This window comes from Myotis nattereri (assembly GCF_964212035.1).
Source record: "Myotis nattereri genome assembly, chromosome: 1".
Taxonomy (NCBI): domain Eukaryota; kingdom Metazoa; phylum Chordata; class Mammalia; order Chiroptera; family Vespertilionidae; genus Myotis; species Myotis nattereri.
In genome coordinates, this window is record NC_138075.1 from 55,858,808 (window position 1) to 55,884,735 (window position 25,928).

The following is a 25,928-nucleotide window of genomic DNA, read 5'->3' on the forward strand; positions in this document are numbered from 1 at the left end:
GGAGTTTCACTATCTAGGTTAAAATAGCTGGCTTCATATGAGGAGAGTACTTCAAGTGCCCGCCTAAGGACACCACTCCTTATTTCATAACTGAAGTTTGCTCCAGTTTTTTCAAACAAAATAAAACGGTCCAAAGTAAAAGGTACTTACTCATAAAGATGACTTGGATATATTACAGAAAGTTAATTTAAATATATTTTTCTATTCATATTCTAGTTTCTATTCTGTTTAGTCATCTTATTTCAGAAAAAGTTCCAAACACCCCTAGCTATTCCTGACCACTTTTTTTTCTCCCCTTCGCCTTGCTAAATAATCTCTATTTTTGCCTTCCTAGCTGACGGTAACAGTCTTCCTGCTAATCACAGATTCATTCACAACTGGAATAAAGAGGAAAGCCTGAAGTAGCTGACTGAAGGCACCATCGCTAGGTGTCACCCCCAAGTCAGAGCCAATTAGTTTCCAAATGTCTGGGACAATGTCAGTCTCTCCAACTGCAGGTCAACAAAACCTTCAACTGCCTTATGCACATCGAGGTCAAGTCAGCAGGATCGCCCAGGTCAGCTAGCAACACAGACAGAAGGCAGAGTGGCCGCCCCACGCTGGTACAGCAAGGCTTCTGCTCCCTCAGCACCTGGACTGTGAGGATGGGCTCCGCAAAGACAAAGAACACACCCCTCACCCTGAAGAGGAGGCCAATAGGGATTTTTCTTTACTTTGCCTCATTTCTGTATTTGAGTGAAAATACGATACATTCAAGTGTCATTTACTTTTTGGTCTCTGATCTCAACTGACATAACTAATCCATAAAATGCCCATTGAAACGTACCTTTCCCAAACACAATGAGTAATGAGTGGAGTTCAAAGAGCCCATGCCATAAGAGTAATTTTTAAGCTTCATTGTATAACTGAACGCATAATTTATAATAGTAAGTCAACATTTATTGAGCTAATATTTAAACCAATTCTGGCCCTGGCCAGGTAGCTCCATTGGTTAGAGCATTGTCCTGATAGGCCAAGGTTGTGGGCTTGATCCCTGGTCAGGGTGTCTATGACAATCAATGGAATGTATAAATAAATGGAACAACAAATTGATTTCTCTCTCTCTCTCTCTCCCGCCCCTCTCTCTCTCTCACCCTCTCTCTAAAAATCAATAATCAAAACTTTTAAAACAAATTATATATGAAATTAAAGAACCTCTTCAAAGATGTGCTTGCTTTCTTATCTATTTTAACAGTTGATGATGAGACGGTAGTGGTTTTTTTCTAGAGGACCAAGTGAATCTTATATAGGATAAACTTCTCCCTCTTTAGAACAATGCCATGGACAAGTAGAGCTAATTTTTTAAAAAATGGGGAAAATATGAATGTGTTAGTAATTTCCCACAGAAGAGTTTCATTTAGATTTCTAAGCCCTAAAACCTAGAATCTGGACTTAATTCAATTATGGGGATGCAGTTCAGTTATTTGAAAGTACAACCACATTGAGATGTATGACATGAATGCAACTTGGACTTATGTATGTAAAGGTTTTCTTTCTTCCTTCCTCCCTCCATTCTTTCAATAACCAGTTGGTAAGCTCTCAACACTAGAGTTGCAAATAGGAATGAGATATGGCTTCTGCCCTTAAGAAGCATATAGTAAAGGGAGGGAATCAAGCAGTTAAGCCATAACTGAGCGCAGTGTTGTAAGCGCCACCCCACTGAAGGATGCACAGTGTCCTGAGGATCACAGAGGGAGGTAACACAGTAAGATTGCAGGGTCATGGGAACTTGCCAAAGGAGATGATGCTTAGATTCAGTCTTCAAGTGAAATGGATTTAGCCAGTGAGGGGAGAGAAACAGCACTGAAGGCATAACCACTATGGACTGAAACGTAGTATAATATAATAACTACTCAGGCCACTTACCTTTCCCCGTAAGTGATGCTGAGCTCATCTAGAACCCCACTGAGTTTAACTTGAAGTTCCTTCAGAATGGCACTAGCTTCAGGATCTAACTGCAGAGAGACCACAAGCAATGTTACTTTGGAGTTCTGAGAAAACATGCTTTTCTCCTACAAGAATTCTGCTTGTTATAAAGTAATGTTAAACAATAAAATACTTGTGAATTTTTTCCCCTTTATCTTTGAAGTCAAATGCAAAATTTAGGAAATCCTACATAAATCAAAAGAGTTTTTATACATGAAACAATCGATCGAAATGCATCTCATGCATACAAATAACAGCTAGATAGCAAAGCCTTAGCTGGTTGCAGCAATGGGATGCAATGCATAGCAACATCAGCTTCAAGGGTATGATTATGTCATAACTTTGAAAAACTATCAATGCATTAGTTAAATATATGTGTTGCTTCAAAAAACATTTTCATCTTTATATCTCTGTAAATGAATAGGCCCATTAAAAAAAAAAAACTGGTGAAAATTAATTTTTGAGTACTGCATTGCATCTCATTTAAAATATGTTTTCATATTTTTCTAAGTATGGAATTAAATGTAACAGTATAAACAAATTATCCAAGCTCTTCAATGTTTCTCTGAAAGTGTCAGGCCTGACTTCTCTTTTTGGGGGTCAATTTGCGACTCAGAGTTCAAGATTCAAAGTTTCACACATTTATTTTTTAAAGTTTCTTTTTTAATATTTAAGTACTTATATCTTGGAACTAAGCTGTTCAGCAAATTTGGGGGAAAACATACTAATTAAATCAAAATAGGTTTTTTATATGTTTGTTCTTACAGGACAAATTTTAAAAGCCAACTTGTTTTTTTATTAGAGTTTAGTTTAGTTCAGTTTTTTTATTTCAGAGAGAGGAAGGGAGAGGGAGAGAGAGAGAGAGAGAAACATCAATGATGAGGTAGAATCATTCATCAGCCTCCTACATGCCCCCTACTAGGGTTTGAGCTTGTAACCCAGACATGTGCCCTGACTGGGAATCAAATTGAGACCTTCTGATTCATAGGAAAATGCTCAACCACTGAGCCACACTGGCCAGGCAGATTTAATGTGATGCTCTAAAAATAAACAAACATCAATCTATCATCTTGACAGAATATTTTTATGATTTGTGTTTAAGATCAACACAAAATTTACCAGCATTTAGAATATTTCATCCTGTTTTTAATTATGGTTTTGCAAGTGGGTTGTAAATAGGATGACTTTTCATAGATGTGTTGTATCAAGCTGCTAGAAATTCATATAAAGGGAAATCTAGACTATTCTCTGAAATATAAGCCAATCTTCCTTTGAGTCTTGAGAAATTCAGTTTCCTATTATTAGTACCTATAGCTCTTATAGACGTGGGTCTACTCTTGAAAACAAGAGGATGGGATAAAGCCAACTTTTGAGAATAGAACAAATTAAAGGAGTACTTACAGCAATAGAGTCTAAGGACTATGATTCTACCAAATACATACAGGACCCAACATCAGTTTAAACACTCAGAGCCAGCCCTAGGACAAAGCCAGTATACACTGACCCTGTAATCCTCCCAAGAACATTTTTTAATATTAAATAACTGTTAGGGAAAAGTATTATTTATATACCTTAGCCACTGGGTTGCTTTAGGTTGTAATGATGTGACTGAAAACATTGGAACAGAAATTTAAAAAATTGCATTTGACATCTGATGCTTTATTGGTTATATCAAACTAATCCTTGATGTCAAATTTGACTCAAATCCAGATTATTTCAGGATTGATTAGTTTCTACTACTCTATTAGAGCCAATATGATTAGTTTCTACTTCTCTATTAGAGCCAATATGATTAGTTCCTACTTCTCTATTAGATTCTTTTGGACTCCATTTTTTTTTTTTTTCAGATAGGCTCACAGCTCTTACCTATAGACACACAGGCCACCATAACAAATGTACTAGTAGGCTTTTCTAGGAGTTGGAAAACCAGAACGTCCTTGAGAGTTGTATTCAGCTGCAACTAGTTGCAAGGAGTGGTTCATAAAGACAACTAGAGAGTACCTATGTAATAAGGCCTCCACTAATATGCATTGAAGCACGATCAGTCTAATAAACCATTACTCCTCAAATTTCAACCAAAATAAGTATGTGGATTGTCCTACCCAATCCTAGAGAACCATGCAAACTGAATTTTTTTGTTGTTATATTTTACTGCTATTGTCCTAAGACCAACTTTAATCTGATTTTATTTGGATGAAAATGTTGCAGAATAGGGAATATAAGAGAAGCCCTGGAGGGTTCCCCACATCTTAGAAAAAGTGGGTGTAGGTGATAGTTTCTTACATATCTGCCACCTTCAAGGAAATGGCTCAGATAGTAGGATTCCCTTCAGGAAATGTGGTTGGTTCTTATTTAAAATCAGATTGTGTTTTCATGCTAGTTTGACATCTACTCTGAGGTAGTTTGTTCATCTGTTAAGAAAATGATTTTAAAAATCACACAAAATGATTAAATAGGTCAGTTGGGTAAAATTATGCTTTTTTCCCATAAATTATTTTAGTCCACTTTAGGTATTTTGTGAATGGAGATTTCTTATCAAATAATTGGCTATTACTTGAAAATCTGAAATGGCCTAACGATAGAATTTTAAATATTGGTTGACAGTTTTCATTTCCTGAGAGAAGTGTGGGTTTCTAAGTAGGTGCTGACAGACAATGCTTATAACCAGGTCAAAAGGGGGATAAAAGAAATCTAGAAAATGTTTAGTTTCAGTTAAGTATTCAATGTTTATCTTATCCAAATCATACCATAAACCATTAAAATAGCAACAGTAATTTTGAGTCCGATATTCAAATTTTAGGTCTTTTGCAATAATAATGAGCATAAATACCATACTCTAATTATAAAACAATCTCTTCAGACTGCCTGAAGAGATTGTTTTATAATTAGAGTGTGTTATAATTATAATTAGTCTGGTAGGTTTCACACGCTCCTCAAAATTTTTGCAGAAAGTCCTTTAATAGATGCTCACTATTTACCAATTCTTGAGTAATTTTGCATTTCTTTATATGACCAAATTGAGGAAATTTTCCTTATTCCTATAAACTCCCTAGAGTTTATAAGAAATAATAATTTGGGCTTGGAGAGTGTATTGCCTAAATTAACAAAAGCATATATTATAAACTATTGGCTACTTTGGAAAGGTCAGAAGCTACCTAATTTTTTTCACAAAGGTTTAAACTTCGCCTAGTTCAGAAGTTATATGATGTCAAACATAAAAAATTAACTTGCACCTTTTTTGTTTAATTATGAAATTATTAAAAGCCAAAAAAAAGAAAAAAAATTCAAGCATTCTCAATTCACAGTTAATAAATTTATTTTAAATTAGAAACTGAAGTAGTGTCCCTGAACAACTTAAATGGCTGACAAAAACGAAACAACAAATGGATCCATGCAAAGAGGAATATACTCAATGAAAACTTAAGAATACTGAATCCAATTCTGAGTTTAATAAAGATCACAAAAAGATTTTACAGACACTCTATGAAAAGTTTAAGAATTCCAAAATCTAGGCTAGTAAAGTGTGGCTCTAATGACCAGAATGAACCTTAGTCATATATAACTAATATCTGAATTTTACACCATTGAGATGTTTTATACCATCCAGCCTTGGTAACTTGTCTGGAAAAGAAAGCTAGCAGGAAAGCTATCTTTTAAATCTGTGTCCTTAAAGCTCTTCTACTTTTCTTTTAAAAGAAAATTCACTTATCACCTCCTTTTGCAAATCTTCCTCCACATGTTCACCCTAGGCAGTTAGTAGCTTTAGCTTCTGCACTAGCTCTGCTTTTTCCTATTACTGCCCACACAACACTCTCTTCTGACTGTTCTCTCATAAATCTCTATCTTCCATGGTGGAACTCTATCTTATTTAGCTTTCTATCTAGGTGTCTGCCTCAGTGCCTTGAATGCCTTGGCATTTACCAGATATTTCAGGAGGGAGGCAAGGACAGAAAGAAATAAGTATGCACAGACTCCCTCAAAGAAAATTCTGATGTCCAGAATGCTCCTTTTCCTTGAAATGCTTTTTTGCAGTGACTATTAATAGAATCTTTCATTCCTTGGCAACCATATATTCTGGGGTTACAACTTAGTGAAATATTTTCCTGCTTGCCAGACCATGTCAGAAAATGTCCTGATATTTCTTTGGCTCAAAAAATATGGTTATCATACCCACACTGCATGTTTGTTTTCCAGCACAAAATCTTTCCCTAAGAGATGTAAAGGGAGGATATGTTATCTCAGCCTCTTACAACAGCAATTGTGAAACCAACCATTAAGGTCTTAGTGAGATTTATAACTCATTGGTTGGGAAGTGGCATTTAAACTCCTTTGAAAACTCATTACAAACTCTTGAAAAAATAAAGACTGTATGGAAGAAGTTAAGGATCTTTAGTGTGAATTTCATTCTTTTTCCAGTGTGCATTGCTATCTCATTTCCTTTCTCTGTTCTACAGGCTACTAGACTACCTTTTAGCATGTTCAACTCATCAGTGTTAACTTTCCATTACTTGTTTATTTAAAGCAGTGCAGATTAGGGAGGCCGATTGCCCTCATCTTCACAGGGTCCAAAATTGAATAATTAGTCTAGTAGGTTTCACACACTTCTCAAGTTTTTTGCAGAAAATCCTTTAATAAATGCTAACTGCTCCACTACTTCTCTGAGAGAGTAAGCCTCATTTCCAAGAAAAAATGTTGTTCAACTTGAGCTCTTGGTTCCTTCTTTTGGATTTTGTTTCATCAAATATCCCTTTTTCTGTTTTCCATCTCTCCATCATTATTTTTATTACCCTATTTTATAAATATGCTCAAATAACATTTATGTTAAAATAAAAAGTAGAATAATAAAAGGGGAAAAAACAACTTATTTGGAATTATCTTCCCATTGACATCTTGCTAATATCTTTTCTACTCTTTGAATTGCTCACAACATAAGTGTAAATTTCACATCCTAATTTTAAATATGCATTAAATCTCTGTGGTGTGGCTTCTGTTCTAGATACTCCACAGATATGTTCACATATAGGTCACCAACAATCTCTTGGTTACTAAGTCCAATGACTACTTATCCTATCCAGCCTGCATTCAGACTGTTGTTTCTCAAGCTCTTTATTTTCTTACTTCTCTACAGACTATCTTCTTCAACCACTTTTATTTTTCTGTCCATGATTTGTCTATCTCTTTTATTGAATTCTCTCTATTTTTCCTTAAATACTAATGTCCTTCAATTTTCCATTCACAGTCTTTTTATCACTATAGTTTCTCTTCTTGAAAAATCATACTCTTCCCTATGGCATCAATTATCACCTCTATACTAATGATCCCCAAGACTATGATCTTATACTAGTAGCTTTAACAGGATACCTGCCTGCCATATCATGTCTATATTCCCCTGTATCGATTAGCCTTTTCTACTTTGATGACCTCAAGCTCAACATATGTAAGAGTCATTTTCTAACTTGCCCATCTTTAACTTTTATCTCTTATTATTGTCTTTAATTTGATTGATAGCATACGATTGTTTAAGGCAGAATTGTGAAAGTCATTTTTGACTCCCTTCTCTTCTTCCTTTCACAATCACTTAGATACCCTATACAATTGATAGTATCTCTGAAGTATTTTCTCCATCTTTCCTACCCTCTTTTTTTTCTACTGCAAAATTTTTCTCATTCAGATTATATTGTACTAGTAATCATCTCTGAGTTGTGTTCTAATCCTTGCTTTCCCACTTCTATTTCGTCTTCTTAACTGTTCCTGAAATTGTTATGATAAAGCCCAAATCTGATCATAGTACCTGCTGATTCTCCTAGTAGTTTTCAACCAGAGAATTATTTCAAGCAATTTCTTATAAACTGATCTTAGCTTTGTTATTTCTTTTGTTTTGAAAAGATTACTTCTCTCCAAACCTTCTATTTGACCAAAAATTTACTTATCCTAAAAATGCCTGGCTCAAATTAAAATATATTATTGAGAAAGTATTAAAAAATCCCTTGTGATTCCAGTATGAAGTTACTTGCTTTGGAATGCCTTAAATCACTTTGTAGATCTACAGTGTTCAGCATGGATCACATGGTACATTATCCTATATAATAAAATGCTAATATGCAAATCGACCGAACAGCAGAATGACCGGTAGCTATGATGCACACTGACCACCAGGGGGCAGACATTCAATGCAAGAGCTCTCTTCTAGTGGTCAGTGCGCTCCCACAGGGGGAGCGCTGCTCAGCCAAAAGCCAGGTTGACAGTTGGCAAGTACAGCAGTGGTGGTGGGAGCCTCTCCTGCTACTGTGGTAGTGCTAAGGATGACTGATTGGCAGGCCTAAGCCATTAGTTGAACATCTCCCAAGGGCTCCCAGACTGTGAGAGGGTGCAGGCCGGGCCAAGGGACCCCGCAAGTGCACGGATTTTATGCACTGGGCCTCTAGTCAGAAATAAAGACTATATGTTCTTCTCTACTACAAACAAACATGCCCCAGATCTACCAAAGTTGCCCCGTGTGTTTTTTGTTTCTTTTTGTAGTCCTCTGAGGAGATACCCTCCCAAAGAATGTACAAGATAATTTTTAGAATTAGACCATGGCATTTTCCTTATGCTATTCATAATTAAATGAAGTGTTATAGTAGAGGTATTTCTATAAATTCATGCTTCTAACTTCTTGCTTTCAAAACGTTGAAAAAAACATCACTAGCTGTCTCTCATTCTAATTAAAGAGAGTATGCAGTGAATCCAACTGTCTCTGTGCTTCAAATCAACCAAATGTCTTGAGATGGTAAGCCCTATTTGTTAACCAATTGAGGAGATGGTTAGGAGAAATTAACCAGGCAATATCTGCATACTGCTAAAATAAAAGGCCAACAATGAAAATATTTAGTTCTTGTTATCAGCTGCCATGAAACTAAAAATAACTGTCATTCAGCCAAAAGACATCTCACCTTTGAGCCTTATTTACATAATAACAGGCTAAGGGTTTACAGTGTACTCTTTTGTTAGAATATACCATATAACAACTACAACTTTCATTTGAAGTATATTTTCAAGTTTAGAAAGTGTTGGGGGGGGGGTCCTCCACCAATAAACCTTACCTCTTTAATTGTTCTGACTCCCCATTAATAAACTTCGAGTTCTTTGAGGGTGAGGTCTATATCTTAGTAATTATTGTATCTCTGGTGTCTAGTAAAACTTATAGTTCATAATAGGTGCTCAGGAAATAAATGTGTGATGAATGAACTAATACATTCTGTCTTCATATTCAGTGTGCTCGAACCTCTGTTTTTCATGAAGTGATCAACTTCAATGGAAGTGATGCTTAAAGAGGTGCAGACAGAACAGGGAGTTGGCTTTTAAATAACTCTTTCAGTGGACACTAAAAGGAATATTGGCTCTAACTGTTATTTTACAAGGTCTTACTATTTGTAAGCTTCTTGAGGCACAATGCATTTGGTTTGAGTTCTTTTTATTTTTTATCTCAACACTTATCCCTCTATAGATAAAAGTAGGTAACAATAGACCCTTCAATTACTTAGGAAGAACTTTGGAAATTGCCTTAGGAGACATAAAGGAAGACATAATACAGTTAAAATTGTCTATTCTATTATGTAGTGACATCTAAGAAATATTTTCTAATTTTATTTTGTAATTGCTATAAAAGAGATAAAAAAGCAGATTGATTCTCCTTATGTATCAATTATATCTCTACTAGAGGCCCGGTGCACAAAAATTTGTGCACTCGGGGGGGAGGGGGGCCCCTCAGCCCAGCCTGTGCCCTCTCCCAGTCTGGGACCCCTCGGGAGATAACGACCTGCTGGCTTATGCCTGCTCCCGGGTGGCAGAGGGCAGGCCCAATCCCTAGGTGCAGCCCCTGGTCAGGCTCAGAGCAGGGCCGATTGGGGAGTTGGGGCGCCACCCCCTGTCATGCATAGAGCAGGGCAGATTGGGAGGTTGTGATGCCACCCTCAGTCACGCTCAGGGTAGGGCCGATTGGGGGGTTGGGGCACCGTCTCCTGTCACACGCAAGGCAGGGTCGATGGGGAGGTTGCAGCCCCACCCCCTGCATGCACAGAGCAGGGCCCATCAGGGGGTTGCGGCACCGCCCTCTATCACCCATAGAGCAGGGCCGATCAGGGGGTTGGGGCGCCGCCACTCTCACAATCAGGGCAGGGCCGATGGGGAGGTTAGGACTCTATCCCATCACACACAGAGCAGGGCCCGTGGGGGGGAGGAGTGGGTTAGGGCGCCGCACCCTGTCACACACAGAGCAGGGCCGATCAGGGGGTTGGAGCGCCGCACCCTGTCACACACAGAGCTGCAGGGCAATCAGGGGGTTGGGGAGCTCCCCCCTATCAGGCACAGAGCAGGGCTGATCAGGGGGTTGGGGCGTCTTCCCCAGTCACAAACAGAGCAGGGCGGATAGGGAGGTTGTGGCCCCGCCCCCTGTCACACACAGAGATGCAGGGCGATCAGGAGATTTGGGCGCTGCCCCCTGTCATGCTGATCCTGGTGCCTGGAGGCCTCGTGGCTCCACTGATTCTGGTGCTGGGAGGCATATTACCCTTTTACTATATAGGGTAGAGGCCTGGTGCATGGGTGGGGGCCAGCTGGTTTTCCCTGATGGGTGTCTTGGATCAGGGTGGGGGTCCCCACTGGGGTGCCTGGCCAGCCTGGGTGAGGGGATGATGGCTGTTTGCAGCTGGTCACACATCCTTCAGTGTCGGGGTCCCCACTGGAGTGCCTGGCCAGTCTGGGTGAGGGGCTGAGGGCTGTTTTCACGCTGGCAGGTGACTGAAGCTCCCAACCGCTCCTTTTTTTCTTTTTCTTTTTTTATTCTGGGCCAACTTTAGCTTTGAGGCTTGGCTCCAGCTCTTAGGCCTCCGCTGCTGAAAGTAGGTTTCTGGCCTTTGCTTACATTGTTATGATCCTGCTGGCTGAAGCCCGGGACTAAAGCAGGTTTCTGGGGTTTTGTTTAGCTTTTATATTTGTTACATAGTTGCTTAGAGTTGCAGCTCAGAGGCCTGCAGCAGCAGGCAGGGAACGTTGGAGTCCTCCGTCACTGAAGCAAGCAAGCCTCATGTTAGTTTCAAGCTGCCTGGCTGCCGGCCGCCATCTTGGCTGGCAGTTAATTTGCATATTGCCCTGATTAGCCAATGGGAAGGGTAGCGGTCATACGCCAATTACCATGTTTCTCTTTTATTAGATAGGATGTTAAGGAGTAAAGGTGAGACATCATTTAGGCTGAACATTTAGCCTCTTTGACTACACCACCTTTTTTAATAAGATTAAATATAAAATGTAAGCTAAGTCCCAGATGCTTAAAAATATGCTGGATATTTGTTTATGACTACAAATTGGCTACCTGTATTTTGAGAATATTATATTCTTTAATCCAAATATTTTCCTGCACTATTTCACACTGACTTAAGGTGCATTCAAACAAATAAATCCCATGTTCTCAAGATTCAAAATACAGGAAGAAGGTCAGTTGGGATATGACAAAGGTATTCTGAGCCATTTCCTAAATACCTGATTGCTACTCTAAAAGCAAAGAGCAGTAATTTTCAAAATGTGGTCTTCTGACCAGTACCATCAACATCATGGAAATTTATTATGAGTGCAAATCATCAGACCCCACTCCAGACCAATTTAATCAAATACTCAGAGGATGGAATTCTGCAATGTTTCCATAAGCTCTTCAGGTAGTCCTGATATATGCTGAAGTTCAAGAACTACTGGCATGGAATAGTGTTTCCTATAAAGCAGTGATCTTCAATCCCCTATTGCCCAGCAAGTATAAAGTTGAGAGGATAGTGCTAAGTAAAATATGACAGAAGATAATTTCTGTCCTCTCTGGTCTACGTAGCCAAAGACTGAGTCCATATGGCTAAAATATTCTATAAGGGATTTTAATCAGCTACATGTATATGCTTTGGCAGTCAGATGCGATTTCTAATTGATACATCAAAGTCATCATTGAAAATGAAAAGTAAGCCCAGGCCTGTGTTGCTCAGTGAATTGAATGTTGTCCCATGCACCAAAGGTCACTGGTTTGATTCCCGGTCAGTGCACATGGGTTGCAGGCTTGATCCCCAGTAGGGGGCATGAAAGAGGCAGCTGATTGATCTTTCTCTCATTGACGTTTCTATCTCTCTCTCTCTCTCTCTCTCTCTCTCTCTCTCAAGTCAATAGAAACATATTTTAAAAAGAAATAAAAATGAAAATTAATATAGATATTCATCTCTGAAACAAAACAAGTATTAATTTGCTCAATAAAATATATACATTTTAAGGTAGATGGAGCTATGTTCCAGATTCCTTGGCCCTGTTCAGGAAAGATTATCACAATGAGATGAGTAAAAAAATTCAAATTTTTGAAACACATTAATAAAAATAACATTGTTGTACCTAATTGTTTTCCTCCATGTTTAGCAGAATGAGAGAATTTAGGTAAGCAAACAAACCCCCTCTTTCCTCTAAATGTCTTAATAATGGCTAACTTCTAGAATCTGAAGTGCTGTCAATAGGTTAATAGGCCTGGTGATAATTATGGATTCTACCATTCAAGAAGATTGCACCAGCACAGGTTTGTGAAGGCGTGAAGTGCCTTCTGCTTACACAATACAGTTATAATTCTTCTAAATCAATAAGTTCTGTAGAGTTTCATAATGACTATTATGAATTCCTGAAATTAAATTTTAGATTTTATGATTTTGTTTTTCATGTACTTGTACAAATTATATTGCAGATCAAGAAAGTACAACTAAGTCCTGTCGATACCATTATGCATTTATGAAAAAATGCATACAGACTAGGTATTTATTTGCAATTGATATGTACTGAAGTTATACTCATGAAATAATGAAGCTATTAAAATAACATAACCAAAATATATCTGTTTTGCTTTTGAGCTATTAGTGCTTTTGTAGGATAATGACACGATCATTCACAATGAATGCAAAATATTACCTGGCATCCTGATAATCACTTTATTGTTATTGTGTGATAAAGGGACAGATAATATAGTTTGGAGATCGTGATATAAAAAAATGAAAATTCTATCTTAAGTCACCCCATATTATGGGTTGGCCATTTTATTTGTTTCAGTATAAGGATTCCCAAAACTATATGCACATTTAAAAAAATCACCTGGGGTGCTTTTTAAGGAAAAGACTCTGGGCATCATTCCTAAAGGTTACTTTTGCTCCAGAGTTTGTGTGACATTAAAAAAAACCCACAACTTTTCCATAGTCATCAGAAAGTTGTTATGCCAAAACATGCTCTTCAGTTGTATGCAGGGAAGCATGTTGGAAATTAACTTTATAGGAGAAGGAATTTCATGGTTTGCTTTTTCCTTTAGATATTTTTTTCTAAATTGGAAAAGAATGTGCCAACACGGGGCACAGGGTACTGTGCAGGCAGATGGACTGCTCACGTGACTGCTTTGGGAGCCACTGTCAACAGCAGCCTCCCCAAATTGTCCTCGTGTTAGGCAACGTTTTCATCTTGCACTCCGTACAGAGAGTAACCCTTTCCTCCGCCCCAAAGAAGGTTTCAGGCATTCTTCCGGTTTGCAGGAGGAAAAGGCTCACCCTGCAAAGAAAGAACAGCTGCCCCACCCTTGGTTGGGTTAAAGGGGCTGAGAGCTGCAGCATCAGGAGCCAGGCCTACAAGCGGCCAGCACTACGCAGACAGTAGGGGAGGCAAGCAACACTGTGGTTAGAAGCCAACTAAGTAATACATGGCATCAAAGCTATTTTGAGCAAGTGCACAAGCAATCATTTGCTAATTAGATTTTTGTGGCAAGAAGTGCACATTCTAGCACAGATGGTAGAGGATGAAAATAAGAAGAAACTCCGTAAAGAAGGATAAGATCTAGGTTGGAAAGTTTCCCTTAGCAATGCCAGTCAAGATTTTATAGGCAGTTCCACTGTGAGGAAAAACTGGAAATTGGCACTAGTGGGCCTTTAAAGGCTTGAATAAGCCTGCTTTAAGTGCTACATATATTTTTGATATGAAAGGATGAATTCTGTCATTCTTAATAAAATCCTTTTCATCTTTGTAAAAGTCCCGAGTAAAGACACTGCTGTTTATAGATAACTGCATTGGAAGGTCTCTGCCCGTTATTTTGAGTTTCTGGTGCCCAGGAGAGGCCACGTGTAGCAATGAGCAATCTTAACATAATTCCGTATTAATAATAAAGCTTATTTCTGTCTGGGAGGCTGCATGTTACACTTAGACTTGGGTTCAGGACTTGCTTCCTCTCACATTTTATCAGCCCATGTGCAATACTGACTGGGTCTGCCTAAAGCTTTTTCTTAGCAGCAAATTACAAGATATAAAAATGGAAAAGAACGAGAGAAAAGAAACTTTGTGCAGAAAGGGAGACAGGAGAATAGAAGGGAGCAAAGAAAAGGAGAGGACAAAGAAAAAATTTTTAAATGTTGGAAAGAAAGGAGCTAGGGTCCATGCTGTGCCTCTAACAGATTATATTGTTAGAAGCTAGACACTCATTTACTTAATTGACTTTTCCCTTTAAATTATGTATAAGGAATTTAGCAATGGGCATTGCGAATGTTATGAAGGGAAAAGGCCCCAAGCTCAGTATTTCCAGTTTCATTATCTTCTCTAATAAAGAAGAGTCCTATGATGCAGCCATTAATTTGCAACTAAATTTAGAATGTGAAACATGCACAGTTCAAGCTGGAGATTTTAATCTGAAAGAAGGAATCCATTTTTGATTAGTGAAGAAGCCACCCCACAATTTTCTGGTTAGCAAGTGGTTTGGCCCACACAGTTTATTTAAGTATAGATATGATTCATCTGGTTAATATGCAGCTTAGCAATATATCGCTCACATTAGAGTTCAGCCACAAAGAGTAATAAAATAGTGGTAGGATTAGGAGAGATTTCTGGAAGTAGGACATTTTGTATAACTTCATCCATAAATGATTTGTGGTCTTTCACAGCCGCTAAAAGGAGGTAGAATTTCCCACAACTTATCAGTAATTTCTTCACTGCTTTTCAAAACAGCAAGTGAATTTAAAGTCTGAATATAATACATAGTTAAAAACACAAAGGGAATCTTCACTTTGTATTTGCTTGTGCTCTCCTAGTTCAGTGAAAGAATACTAACAATGAGATTGATTCTCTCAAAATGTGCAAAACCAATAAATGACATGCTTTGGGGAAGAGATTTTTATTTTATACAAATTAGACCCAGTCTGCAGGGGCAGGAAGCACAGTGCATCGAAGTTCATCTTTGAACTGCTTCACCTTCACAGATGTATCCAGTGCTTCTTGCCTGTAGGATGCTAAATAGCAAGTTCATTATTCAAAAGACAGGCTCACGGAGGACAAAAGGACATTCAGGGGGGGTGGGGAGGATGTAGAAAGGTCTCCTTGGAGTCAACCTCACATGGGAAGAGGCCCAATCCTTAAAGCAGCATTTGGGGCCTATAAATTTAGACATAAAAGAGATCTTTTGCTTTGAAATCAACCCACTTTTATGTATATCTCATACAGTTACTCTGGCAAGTGTATGAGATATACATAAGGAAAAATGTAAATAAAATCTTGACCAGAAATATTCCCCGCTCTAGCTACCCTTGGGATATTTTTCTGGAGGGAGGTGGGGGGAGAATGCCAGCCACCTGCCTGCCCTCTTGGCACTGTCTCCGTCCTCATTCCCCAGGCGCTCCTGTGGGTTTGTGAAAGGAACTGCGGCAGCTGGAAGAGGCAGGTACAGAGCGAGCACTGCCCTGTCTGCCTGATCCAGACAAGCAAATGAGAATAAGGAGGAAGCGCGCTGGGCTTTAGGTTTAGTGGGGGCATCAGCCAGGAAAAGGATACGACGCTTACTATCACAAACCTCATAAGAGAATCTTTCTCCTTCCTTCTTCTGCTCATGGGATTGCAAGTCAAAGATGTTGGACAAAGACACGACACATTACAGACACAGCACACAGGACGTTTTTCACAGATATTTTCAGACATGAATAAACCACCAATACCTCAAAACCACCAGCACCACAAAACACATTTCAGAATGAACACTGATATCAAGTTGGGATTGCACAATATGGAAAAAAAAAATCTGCACTTTGTAAACTTTAAAGATCATTAGCATATCTACTTAATTGTGTATGTATATGACTATATATATATATACACACTGTAAAAAGCTATTGACCATCTTCCTCATCCTATTCACACTGCTAATATATTTACTAAAGTATTCTGTTGTGGACATAATAATAAGCTCAGCTATTGAGTTTTATATTATTATCCTTTCCTGTTCTTTAGCTAAACCATGTAAAACTTGATTATGAACCTTTAAATAACAGATATGCTGCTAATGATCTCTAAGTAGGTATTTGGCAAATGTAGGCATAAAAACATACCCACCTCTTTTCCTCCCATGGATTCAAACATTTTTTCCAACTGGACCCGTAATTGCTGAATATTGTTCATCAGTATACAGGGCTTTAAGTAAAGAAAACACAAAACAAATAGTGTGAGAATCCTTTATACACTAAATTATGGGATGAGTTTACCTTAAATGTAAGAGTATACAACCTATCACTGAAGACCTATTGTATTTGGCAAATGTAATAATTCCGTACTTTAAGATTATGCTTTTTAACAGTTAAATGGAAGGAGAATATATAACATCAACTTTAAAGAATGAAATTTAACAATATACTCAGACAATAAAGCATCGAAGAATCACTACTAAAGTTTCTTTTAATTCTTAACATCTTGGTATTTTATACTTAGAAATTAACCAAACTCTGTTTTTTAAAGATTTATTTCAAGGAAAACAGATTCGTTTAAAATTTCATTATTTCTCTCTTTTAAAAACCAAAACACTATCTGAAATTTAAAACCCAAAACAACAACAACAAACAAAACAAGAAAGCCTTAAGTGGATTCTCTTAGGCTACAAATTCCACATGTTGGTTTTCACGGCCCTTCATTAACTGGCTCCGAAGAGCGATTCCTTCTCATCTCCGTCTACTGCATTATGATTATTTCCAACTCTCTGCAACTCATTCCCTCCAAAATACCTGCACTTTCCATTTGCTGTGACCTTGCTGAGTTTGCGGCCTCTTCCCTTAGTCTGCCTACTTGAATCAAATCCATCATTCAGGTTTAAGCCTTCTCTTTCCTGCACTGTATCCTTCGGCCACTTACTTGATATTTGTTTTACTTTACTATACATTTGAGTTGCTTTTCACTCTCTCATGAGCTGGTGTTCAATCCACTGTATGTGTTGCTGTGCCTTTTAGTTTTTTTCCCTCCCAGAGTATTGCACAGAGCCTTAAGTATAAACTTGTTTACAATGTGTTTCTTTTCTTGTTTTTGTTTTTCCAAGAAGGCAGAAATATAACAATAAAAATTCAAAGCTTTGTGATAGGACTAGATGTAACCTTTGAATAGTAAGAATTAATTTATAATTAGTAAAGAGAATTCAGGAACAGTTCTAGAGTAATTTTTTATATATTTTATTGATTTTTTACAGAGAGAAAGGGAAAGAGATAGAGAGTTAGAAACATCGATGAGAGAGAAACATCGATCAGCTGCCTCCTGCACACTCCCTACTGGGTATGTGCCCACAACCAAGGTACATGCCCTTGACCGGAATCAAACCTGGGACCCTTGAGTCCTCAGGCCAACGCTCTATCCACTGAGCCAAACCAGTTAGGGCAAATTCTAGAGTAATTTACTCTTTACTGCATACTGATCCTAAAGAGCCACTACATCAAGGGAAAGAAAAACAGGAAAGAAAGGAGAATGGATGTATCTTCCAAGTTGCTGGGAAATAAGCCAATAATGAATCAGAGAGAGGTGTGCAAAGGACTCATAGGACATCAGGAAGGCATCAGCTCTCATTGGTGGAAAGATTTTATTTTTGCTTTAACCGCATTACTGACCTTTGGAAACTTTCCGCTTTACTCTTCAAGTGACCACATCCTAACTTTGAATTTATGAAAATGATTTTAAACTTCTTTTCTGTTCCCTTGATTACAGTCACATAAATATTTTATTGTTTAAACACAGATATCTATTTATCTCCTGTAGATGCTGTTCAGTAAGCTGAGCCACATATACCACAAGGAGCCCGATCTCCTGCCGTGATTGAGAGCCACTTGATCAGACTTAAGTCCTTTCCGAGGCATGCATGGTCACATTTTCAGGAACTCAGCAGCTGACCCAAAGTCAGCAAACTGAGCTAATCCACTCTTTCCCCAATAGGCAATAAGGTTATTGACATTTTAATTTTCGTTGCAGAGGGGGAAGATTGGCTGGGATTTGGGCAATCCCACCAGGGTGAAAACTAAGATCAAAGTAAGACCATGGCTCTGAATGAGAAGCAAGATATCAGGAATTAGGGGGGGAAGCAGTGAAGAAAAGAAAAAGTTAAGTTCCTAGCATGTCATATTTGCAAGGTTGTTTTTTTTTTCTTTATAAAAATTTGATTTTGAAAATTATAAAATATACAGAAAAAAACAAAATAATACAGTAAACACTGATTTATGATTTTTTTCCTGTTTTTAAAATATACGCTGAAACATTAAAGTGGAAGTCGGCAGGGGCCTTTAAAAAGTAATATTCTTTCTGAATGACAGGAATTAGCCCTGGTAATTCAGAGATACCTTTCAAAATCTTCAGTTTGGCTATCCTAATAAAATCAGAATCTTTTCTGAAATTTTCTAGTGCTGTTTTGATTTTCAGTATGTTACTTTTCAAATGTATAAGCCTTTAATTAAAAATATGTGTTTTCAATAAATAAATGCTCTTTCTTGCCCATTAGAGTATTTATAACTGATGGCAATTAAAGATATCTGCTGAGATATCAGAGTTTTAATAAAATTCCTAGGCAGCATATAAAAAGAAAGAAGAACCTCTGGGACCTTCAAAAACAATCAGAACTGACCTACCTTAATGAGCTGTCAGCAAGAGGTCAACGAGTTTTCAGGGAGAAGACTAGCGACTTTAGACTTGTCTGGTAATACTGATTTTTTTTGAGGGGTTGGGGATGGTTTTCTTCTTTAAAACAATTGCACTGATTTTTAAATACTATTTTCGGTGCTTTCTAAAAAGTTCTATATTATTACCAACATATTTCTTCTAAGACTATGTACATATAGTGAATAAGAAAGATTTCATCTTCCACCATATAAAACACAGTATATTCTAAATCACTTTAGTTTATCTTGCTTCTCTCTATGCCTGTTATTAACTTGCAATGTTGGCTCAGTTTTTATAAACATTCTCAATCATCCCCCAAATGGAAAGCTAAATTAATAATTTAGAGTGGAAATCAGCATCATTCCTTAAATTAACAATCCTTCTCAATTTATTTTAAAACTGAAAGAATAAATTTTAGTTGAAATAGACATGGAACGTTTACTCATTTTAGTACTGGTACAAAACTAAACTAAACTACTTGGTGTCAACACTAAACAACTTTTTAACTCCCTAGTTCTCAGTTCCAATGCTTGGCAATAATGTGGGTTTTCAATGAATTGTCTTGTTCGTTATCATCTTGGAACCACAGGTTGCCTGGCATTGAGATGCTCTCAACCTTCCTCTGAGTTCTGTGTTGTATCCAGCTCATGACTACTAGGGAAGTATTCAAATAACGTCTTGAAATACCTCTCAACTGTCATCCTGTATGGAAACCGAAAGAACACAATGCCTCTTGCTTCTTTACTAGCTGGAAGAAGAGGATCTCAAGGGAAGAATACTTGAAAGTAGAGACAGCTTTACTTACCACATTTTCCTTATCACAGTAGGAACTAAAATCACTTGATACAATTGCAGCATACTGAAGCAGTACTTTATTGATAGTCTAGGAAAAACAACAACAAAAATACTGTCAAATGTATGCCGGTAAGTACATAGTTTTATATACATACAGTAGGGGTTAATGCTCATCTGGCAAACTTTCCATGTCTTTTTCAACTTCCATTAAGCAATGATTAAATTTATACTCTCACCAAAAAGAGAAAAAAAAGAAAAAAGGAACTCAACTAAACTGTTTAGATAAAAATTTATTATATTTATGAGTATATTTGGAAGATATTCCATGTGGATTCATCCCATTTTAATATAATATGCAATATGTACAAGGTTCTGTATCTCTAACTTTAGTAAGTATTCTGAAGATATGCCAACTATTTTTGTGGCAACCTCCTCCAGGGTTGAATACTTATTAACTAATGACCCACAATGCTCTTTTTTTTTTTCTTTCCTGAATAATTGACACCTTATGCTTTGAACCATCTCTTTTGGTTTCTAGTTACCAACCTTGCACACATACACTATGCCAAAATTCTTTGTCATTTTCTCAACTTTCTCCATTGTTCCTAAATACCCCTTTCTAAGTGGGGTCAGAATATTCTAATACATGTCACTTAGCAATAAATATTTTCAATAATTTTCTATGATAAAGAAATTTACTGATTATATCAAAGACCACTTCTTAAAACACAAAACTTCTGCTTCTGTTGTATCACAAAATCTCTATACACTTACCTTAATTTGTTAAGTTATTTATTGATGCATTATTTGCTAAAAATACTGCCTAATCTTTCCCCTCTTTCTGTTCTTTTCACCTAATTTCACACTGTCCTTCTCCATCTAATAACTATTTCTGAGTCTATAGATGCCCTCTGCTTCCATAATTATGCAAAACAAGGAAAACAAACTTTCTTACATTTTATTTCAAGTACTTAAAAATATTGATGACTGCATCCTACTGCTTTTCTTAGACAGCTTGAGTGACCATAAGTCAAATATGGATGTGATTTTCTTAGAAGAGAGGAAACAATAATAACAGTAGATATATGCCATTTCTTTTAATAGAAAAAACAAGGACATAAAAGCTCTTATTTTCTTTTTGTATAATATATTCATCTTAATTTTCTTTATGGCTTAAAATAAGCTCAGGGAAACACTCTAAGGAGTTAAACTAAAGGAGGCATGTTTAATCTACTAAATTGAATTCACCAACTTTAACTATGTACTTGTTTTATAGACTTTTAAGATCACAATGAAAACCTGAAATTAGGGACAACATGAAGAAAGAAAATCAATATTCTGTGGAAGTACAAACTAAAATGATAATGCGTGTCCATTTAAATAGAAAATCAGCAATGGAAAATATAAAATCTTATCAAGCAGCAGACCAATAAATCTAGGGAAACAGATGGCTGATCAGGCTGCAGTATCTTGCAAGTGCAGCTGTTCAAATTTTGCTTTAGATATAATGCTGAAACTTGAGGACTTACCTACGGAGTACTAGTTCACTCATACATATGGACACTACTCTCAATTTATACGTTCTAATGACAATGTAAACTGTAAGAATCATTTCACTAAATTGCAAAAATAATAAAATAAACATCATTTTAGGAGCTTGTTGCAACACAAACATTATCACTTGTTCAAGAGAAAGTTTGGGCATGGAACCCAGACGTATGTTTCTGATCATCTTCAAGGTTTACCCCAGAGGCTAACACTTGACTTTACTTCATAGGACAACCTTAGTCCCTTGAATTTTTGCTGGGAGACAATTGAACCTAGAATCTCACACCCACGTGCCTAAAAATGCCAGTGGTTAGCAAGTCAGCATGAGTTGTAAGGAAAAGTGCTCAGCCATGTAGGATGTGCCCATAGAGTTGTGGGTGCACTGGCTGTAATAACATCCATTTCTTTACTAACATACAAAGTATACCTGAATGAAAATGTATATATACATTTTAGGAGCAACTTTGATTTCACTCTAATTTATTCAACAAAGTAAATCACTATATTACTTCTTTAGTTAATACTAGTAAGTAGTTACTTAAGACACATCTACCTAAGACATGTCTCCAGCAGCAATAGGGTTACCTGGAAACTTGTTTGGAAATGCAAATTCTCTGATTTTATCTCAGATTATAGAGTCAGCAATCCCGGGGTTTGGTCTCAGCAATTTATGTTTTAAAAAGTCTGCAGATGATACTGCTGCAAGCTGAAGTTTAGGAACCATTGTGCTAACTAATCACAGCAGGGCAGAGGCAACTCTTCAGAGAGAAGAGCTGATGGAAGGGGCACCTAGTAAAGCATGGAAGGTAGGACTTCTGAGTGTGTCAACTTAGGTCATTATTTTATCTTTGGGGGCTACTGGGGTTCAGAAGTGGTGACAGAATATATAGAGAGGGGACAGATAGCCTAGCAGGCTGTTTGCATCATGTTCTATAATAAAACAGTATAAATGAAGAGAGAGTCCTGAGTTGGAGACAGTTCTTTTATGGATGCGGCAAAGGAACTGCCATTCAAAGAGCTCCAGATTCAATAAGATGAAATCCTAATAGGATTGCGGCAGTGAAGACAGGGCTTCTGCTGTACTTAATGGATCGGAAAGAGTGACTCAAATATCCACGCTTCAATATACTGTGATTTGACATGTAGCCTCTGGTATTATTGAGTGGGATGGCCATCAATTTCTCAAAGTCATTTATGGTCTCCTAAGCTAATGCCACACTAGTAGGAATAGGCTAAATAGCCTGTCAACACTACCGGTAGCTTCATCGAGAGATTTACTCTTATAATCAGTAAGATAAAAGCTCTGGTCCAAAATCCATTCCTGCAGTCACATTTTAGGCAGTATCAGAGCAACGCAGAGAAGACAGGAAGACTGTTTGGTATCTGTTAAGTGACATTAGAAATGTCACTTCAGGACCTGATAAAAGTATATTTTAATGCATCCATTAAAGATACCCCCCCCCCATAGATTCCTAGGTTTAACCCAAAGGGTAAAAAGAAATGGTGAGAATATGCTCTTTGACTAACCAATTTTTGATGACACAGAATGCGAAAGTACAATAACTTAGTGGTTAAAAACATTTCATATGTGCGTTTATAGATGGGTGCCTTGTTTGTGTTATTTAAACTTTCTGGGTTTTTGTCATTTAAAAAAATAGGGAAAATAACATTATCTATCCCATGCGGTTGTTGTAAAGAATAAGGGAAACAGAATAGGTAAAGTGATCAGTACACAGTGGTACTCAATGAATTATCATTATATATATATTAGAATTAAGTTCCCAAAGAATAAGGAATATATGTGCATCGATCACCATAGCATCTCCAGCCCCTGGCAGCCAGCCAGACTTAGATCAATGAGTGAACTAATAGTTGATTTGTTTTTAAGTAGTACTGAATATATTATTTCATCTCTCTCTCTCTCTCTCTCTCTCTCTCTCTCTCTCTCTCTCTCTCTAACCATTAAACTACCCATACTTGTCAAGAGCAGCAATATTGCCATAGGAACATTCAGTACCTGTATGTCATTTTACCACTTATCACAGCTTCTGGATGTACCTGCTATGAACTTTAAAGCATTGGTTTGGCATCTTATTTAGTCTTATACACACTTTAGTCAGAACAAACTATCCATTTAAGTTCCATTTTAGAGCCCTGACTGGTTTGGCTCAGTGGATAGAGCGTCGGCCTGCGGACTGAAAGGTCCCAGGTTCGATTCTGGTCAAGGGCATGTACCTTGGTTGTGGGCACATCCCCAGTAGGGAATGTTCAGGAGGCAGCTGATCGATGTTTCTCTCTCATTGATGTTTCTAACTCTCTATCTCTCTGCCTTCCTCTCTGTAAAAAATCAGTAAAATATATTTTAAAAAAAAGTTCCATTTTAGAGTTTGAAGTCTTCTAAAATGTCTGAATATATGTATCATTAATATGTCTTCATTACAAGAGATGGTTTACATCAGTATAAGTCCCAGAAAGAGAATATGATTTCAGTATATTTTGATACAAGGAACCCAATCCTTAGAAAGATCAGGTTGTTAAGAACAAAGATCACATCTGATAAAATAAACTCCAGTTGCCTGAATTATTGCAAAATAGCTAACTAGATTAATCACATCTCATTTTTGTGATTAAAAAAAATCATTCCAATAAAATAGAATCTATTTTTCAATGAAAGTTGCCAATTTTTACTTTCCCAGAAAATGTTTACATTATTTCCTTGTGACAATAATTGGGTATTACTGAATTCCCATGGATTAAAAATGTGTTACTTAATTGAAAATAATTTTTGTGCCAATAAAAGCTCACATTTCCTCAGTGACACATGGAGTCTATTTATTTTCTTTTTTCTTTGGAGAATGTGTTTACTTGAATGTAATTCTAATACAACCTTCTTCGTGACCCCCTCACCCCTTTGTCTTCCCTCCAGTCCATTTGATTATATCCCCAGTGGTGTCAACATGGTTAGGTTCAGCTTTACAGCTGGAGAAAGGTCAGAGCTACCAAGAGGTGGATGATGGGCTGGAGCCCAGGGCCTATGAGTCTCAATTCAGCTTTCTTCTTTCTCTCTCTCACCTCACATAACCTGCTACCTCACTATTCTGAGGGTGAATTCTAGTTACTTTTCTAATATCATGTGCAATTATAATAGTATGTTACTAAATATATTAACTCTGAAGTTATTAAATTCTCATATGATCCTGCTTCCACTGAATGTCCTGCAGTTCCAAGAATTGCATGTGACATACCTTTTTAAAGCAGTATCCCTGATGGCCCCATTTTATTCTTTTCTTGGCAGTCACCCAAAAGAAAAAAGTTACTCAGAGAATATTTTGAGCAATTCTCTTGCAGAATGACTGCAAATTTCAATATATTTGGAAATTGAAATCAGCTATTACCAAGAAAGTCCCCTCTAGGAATGATCCCAATAAATGATTTTTAGCTATCATCTTTAAAAGTTGAAGGTTTTTTAGTCTTCATAATTAACAGTCATAAAAACTACAAATATTTCATAGCAGATAAATAATGCAATACTGTTTAGACTGACAGATGATCTCCTGGAAAGCTTTCATTGGCTTTTCATTTTCTACTAAAGAAGTTCAGCCATTTTGCCCATTCTTCAAAACTCCTTACAATTTATGGATCTAGCTTTCTAATCATAGTTGCACCTGCTCTCTCTGAATCCTATGCTCTGTTTTCATTGGGACCTCTCAGGATAGAACCCCTGAGTCACTGAATGGTGGGGTTGGGCGGTGACAAAGATTCTTTTCTTTGACCAAACTCTAGCCAGGTTCCTCCATACCCCAACCTTGGCCTATACAGACTTGAACAAATACTAGAGCTCCTTAAAGTGCCTGCCTGCAAAAATGCAAGGCTGCCAAAATGATTAACTGTTGCAGCCAAAATCTGAAGTTGGGTCCTTGTCTCCCCACCTCTGTGGGAGGGTAGGAACCCAAATTAGATAACCACCAGGGAGCAAACCCAGATGGGTTTTACATAAACCAACACCCTGACTCTACTGAGCCCCACTTGCCCCTACTCCCTCTTTCTTCCTTTAAAATACCCAGTAACCTCTGTATAAATCAAAAGTGAGTCAAATTCATTCTGGACTCTTCTCTATTGTAATAGTATATTACTGATTAAAATCTGTCCTTACCACTTTAGAGTGTGGATTTGTTTATCTTTGATAAACACTCCTCTATAGGGTTATCCAATCCATATCTGATGTTGTATGAGCAGGAACTAAACTAAATCTTTGTTTCAAATCTTAGAGTTTCTTAGTTTACTAGTTACTTCAGCATAAACTGTCCTATCATAATTAATAAACTGTTTCCCAAGAAAGTTTTCTTAATTCCTCTATTAATGAACCAGGTTTATAGTTTTCTAAGAGCCTGGTCAGGCTCAATTCTCCACCCATAAAGGATTTCAAAATTAGACTTTTTGTGAGAATACAAATGAAGTTATATACCCTTGTGTTTGTGTCAGTGGCTAAAAGCATGTTAACTATATGCATCTTTTATGGGTTGAATTGTTTCCCCTCAAAATTCATATGTTGAAACCCTAACCTCCAGAATCTCATAATGTGACTGTATTTGGAGATAGGGCCTTTTAAAGAGATGACTGCTAAAATAAAGTCATTAGTGTGGACTGTAATCTAATCT

General features: G+C 37.3%; 1 protein-coding gene across 1 annotated transcript in view; it reads right to left on the reverse strand.

The window, feature by feature from the left end:
- The window catches only part of UNC13C (unc-13 homolog C), a 709,455-nt gene that overhangs the window by 74,180 nt on the left and 609,347 nt on the right, over nucleotides 1–25,928 (reverse strand). The window contains exons 24-26 of the mRNA XM_081108846.1: nucleotides 19,733–19,810; nucleotides 16,360–16,437; nucleotides 1,906–1,994 (exon numbers count right to left, since the gene is read on the reverse strand). Coding sequence (XP_080964972.1) covers nucleotides 1,906–1,994; nucleotides 16,360–16,437; nucleotides 19,733–19,810 — 245 coding nt within the window. The remainder of the gene's footprint in view (nucleotides 1–1,905; nucleotides 1,995–16,359; nucleotides 16,438–19,732; nucleotides 19,811–25,928) is intronic.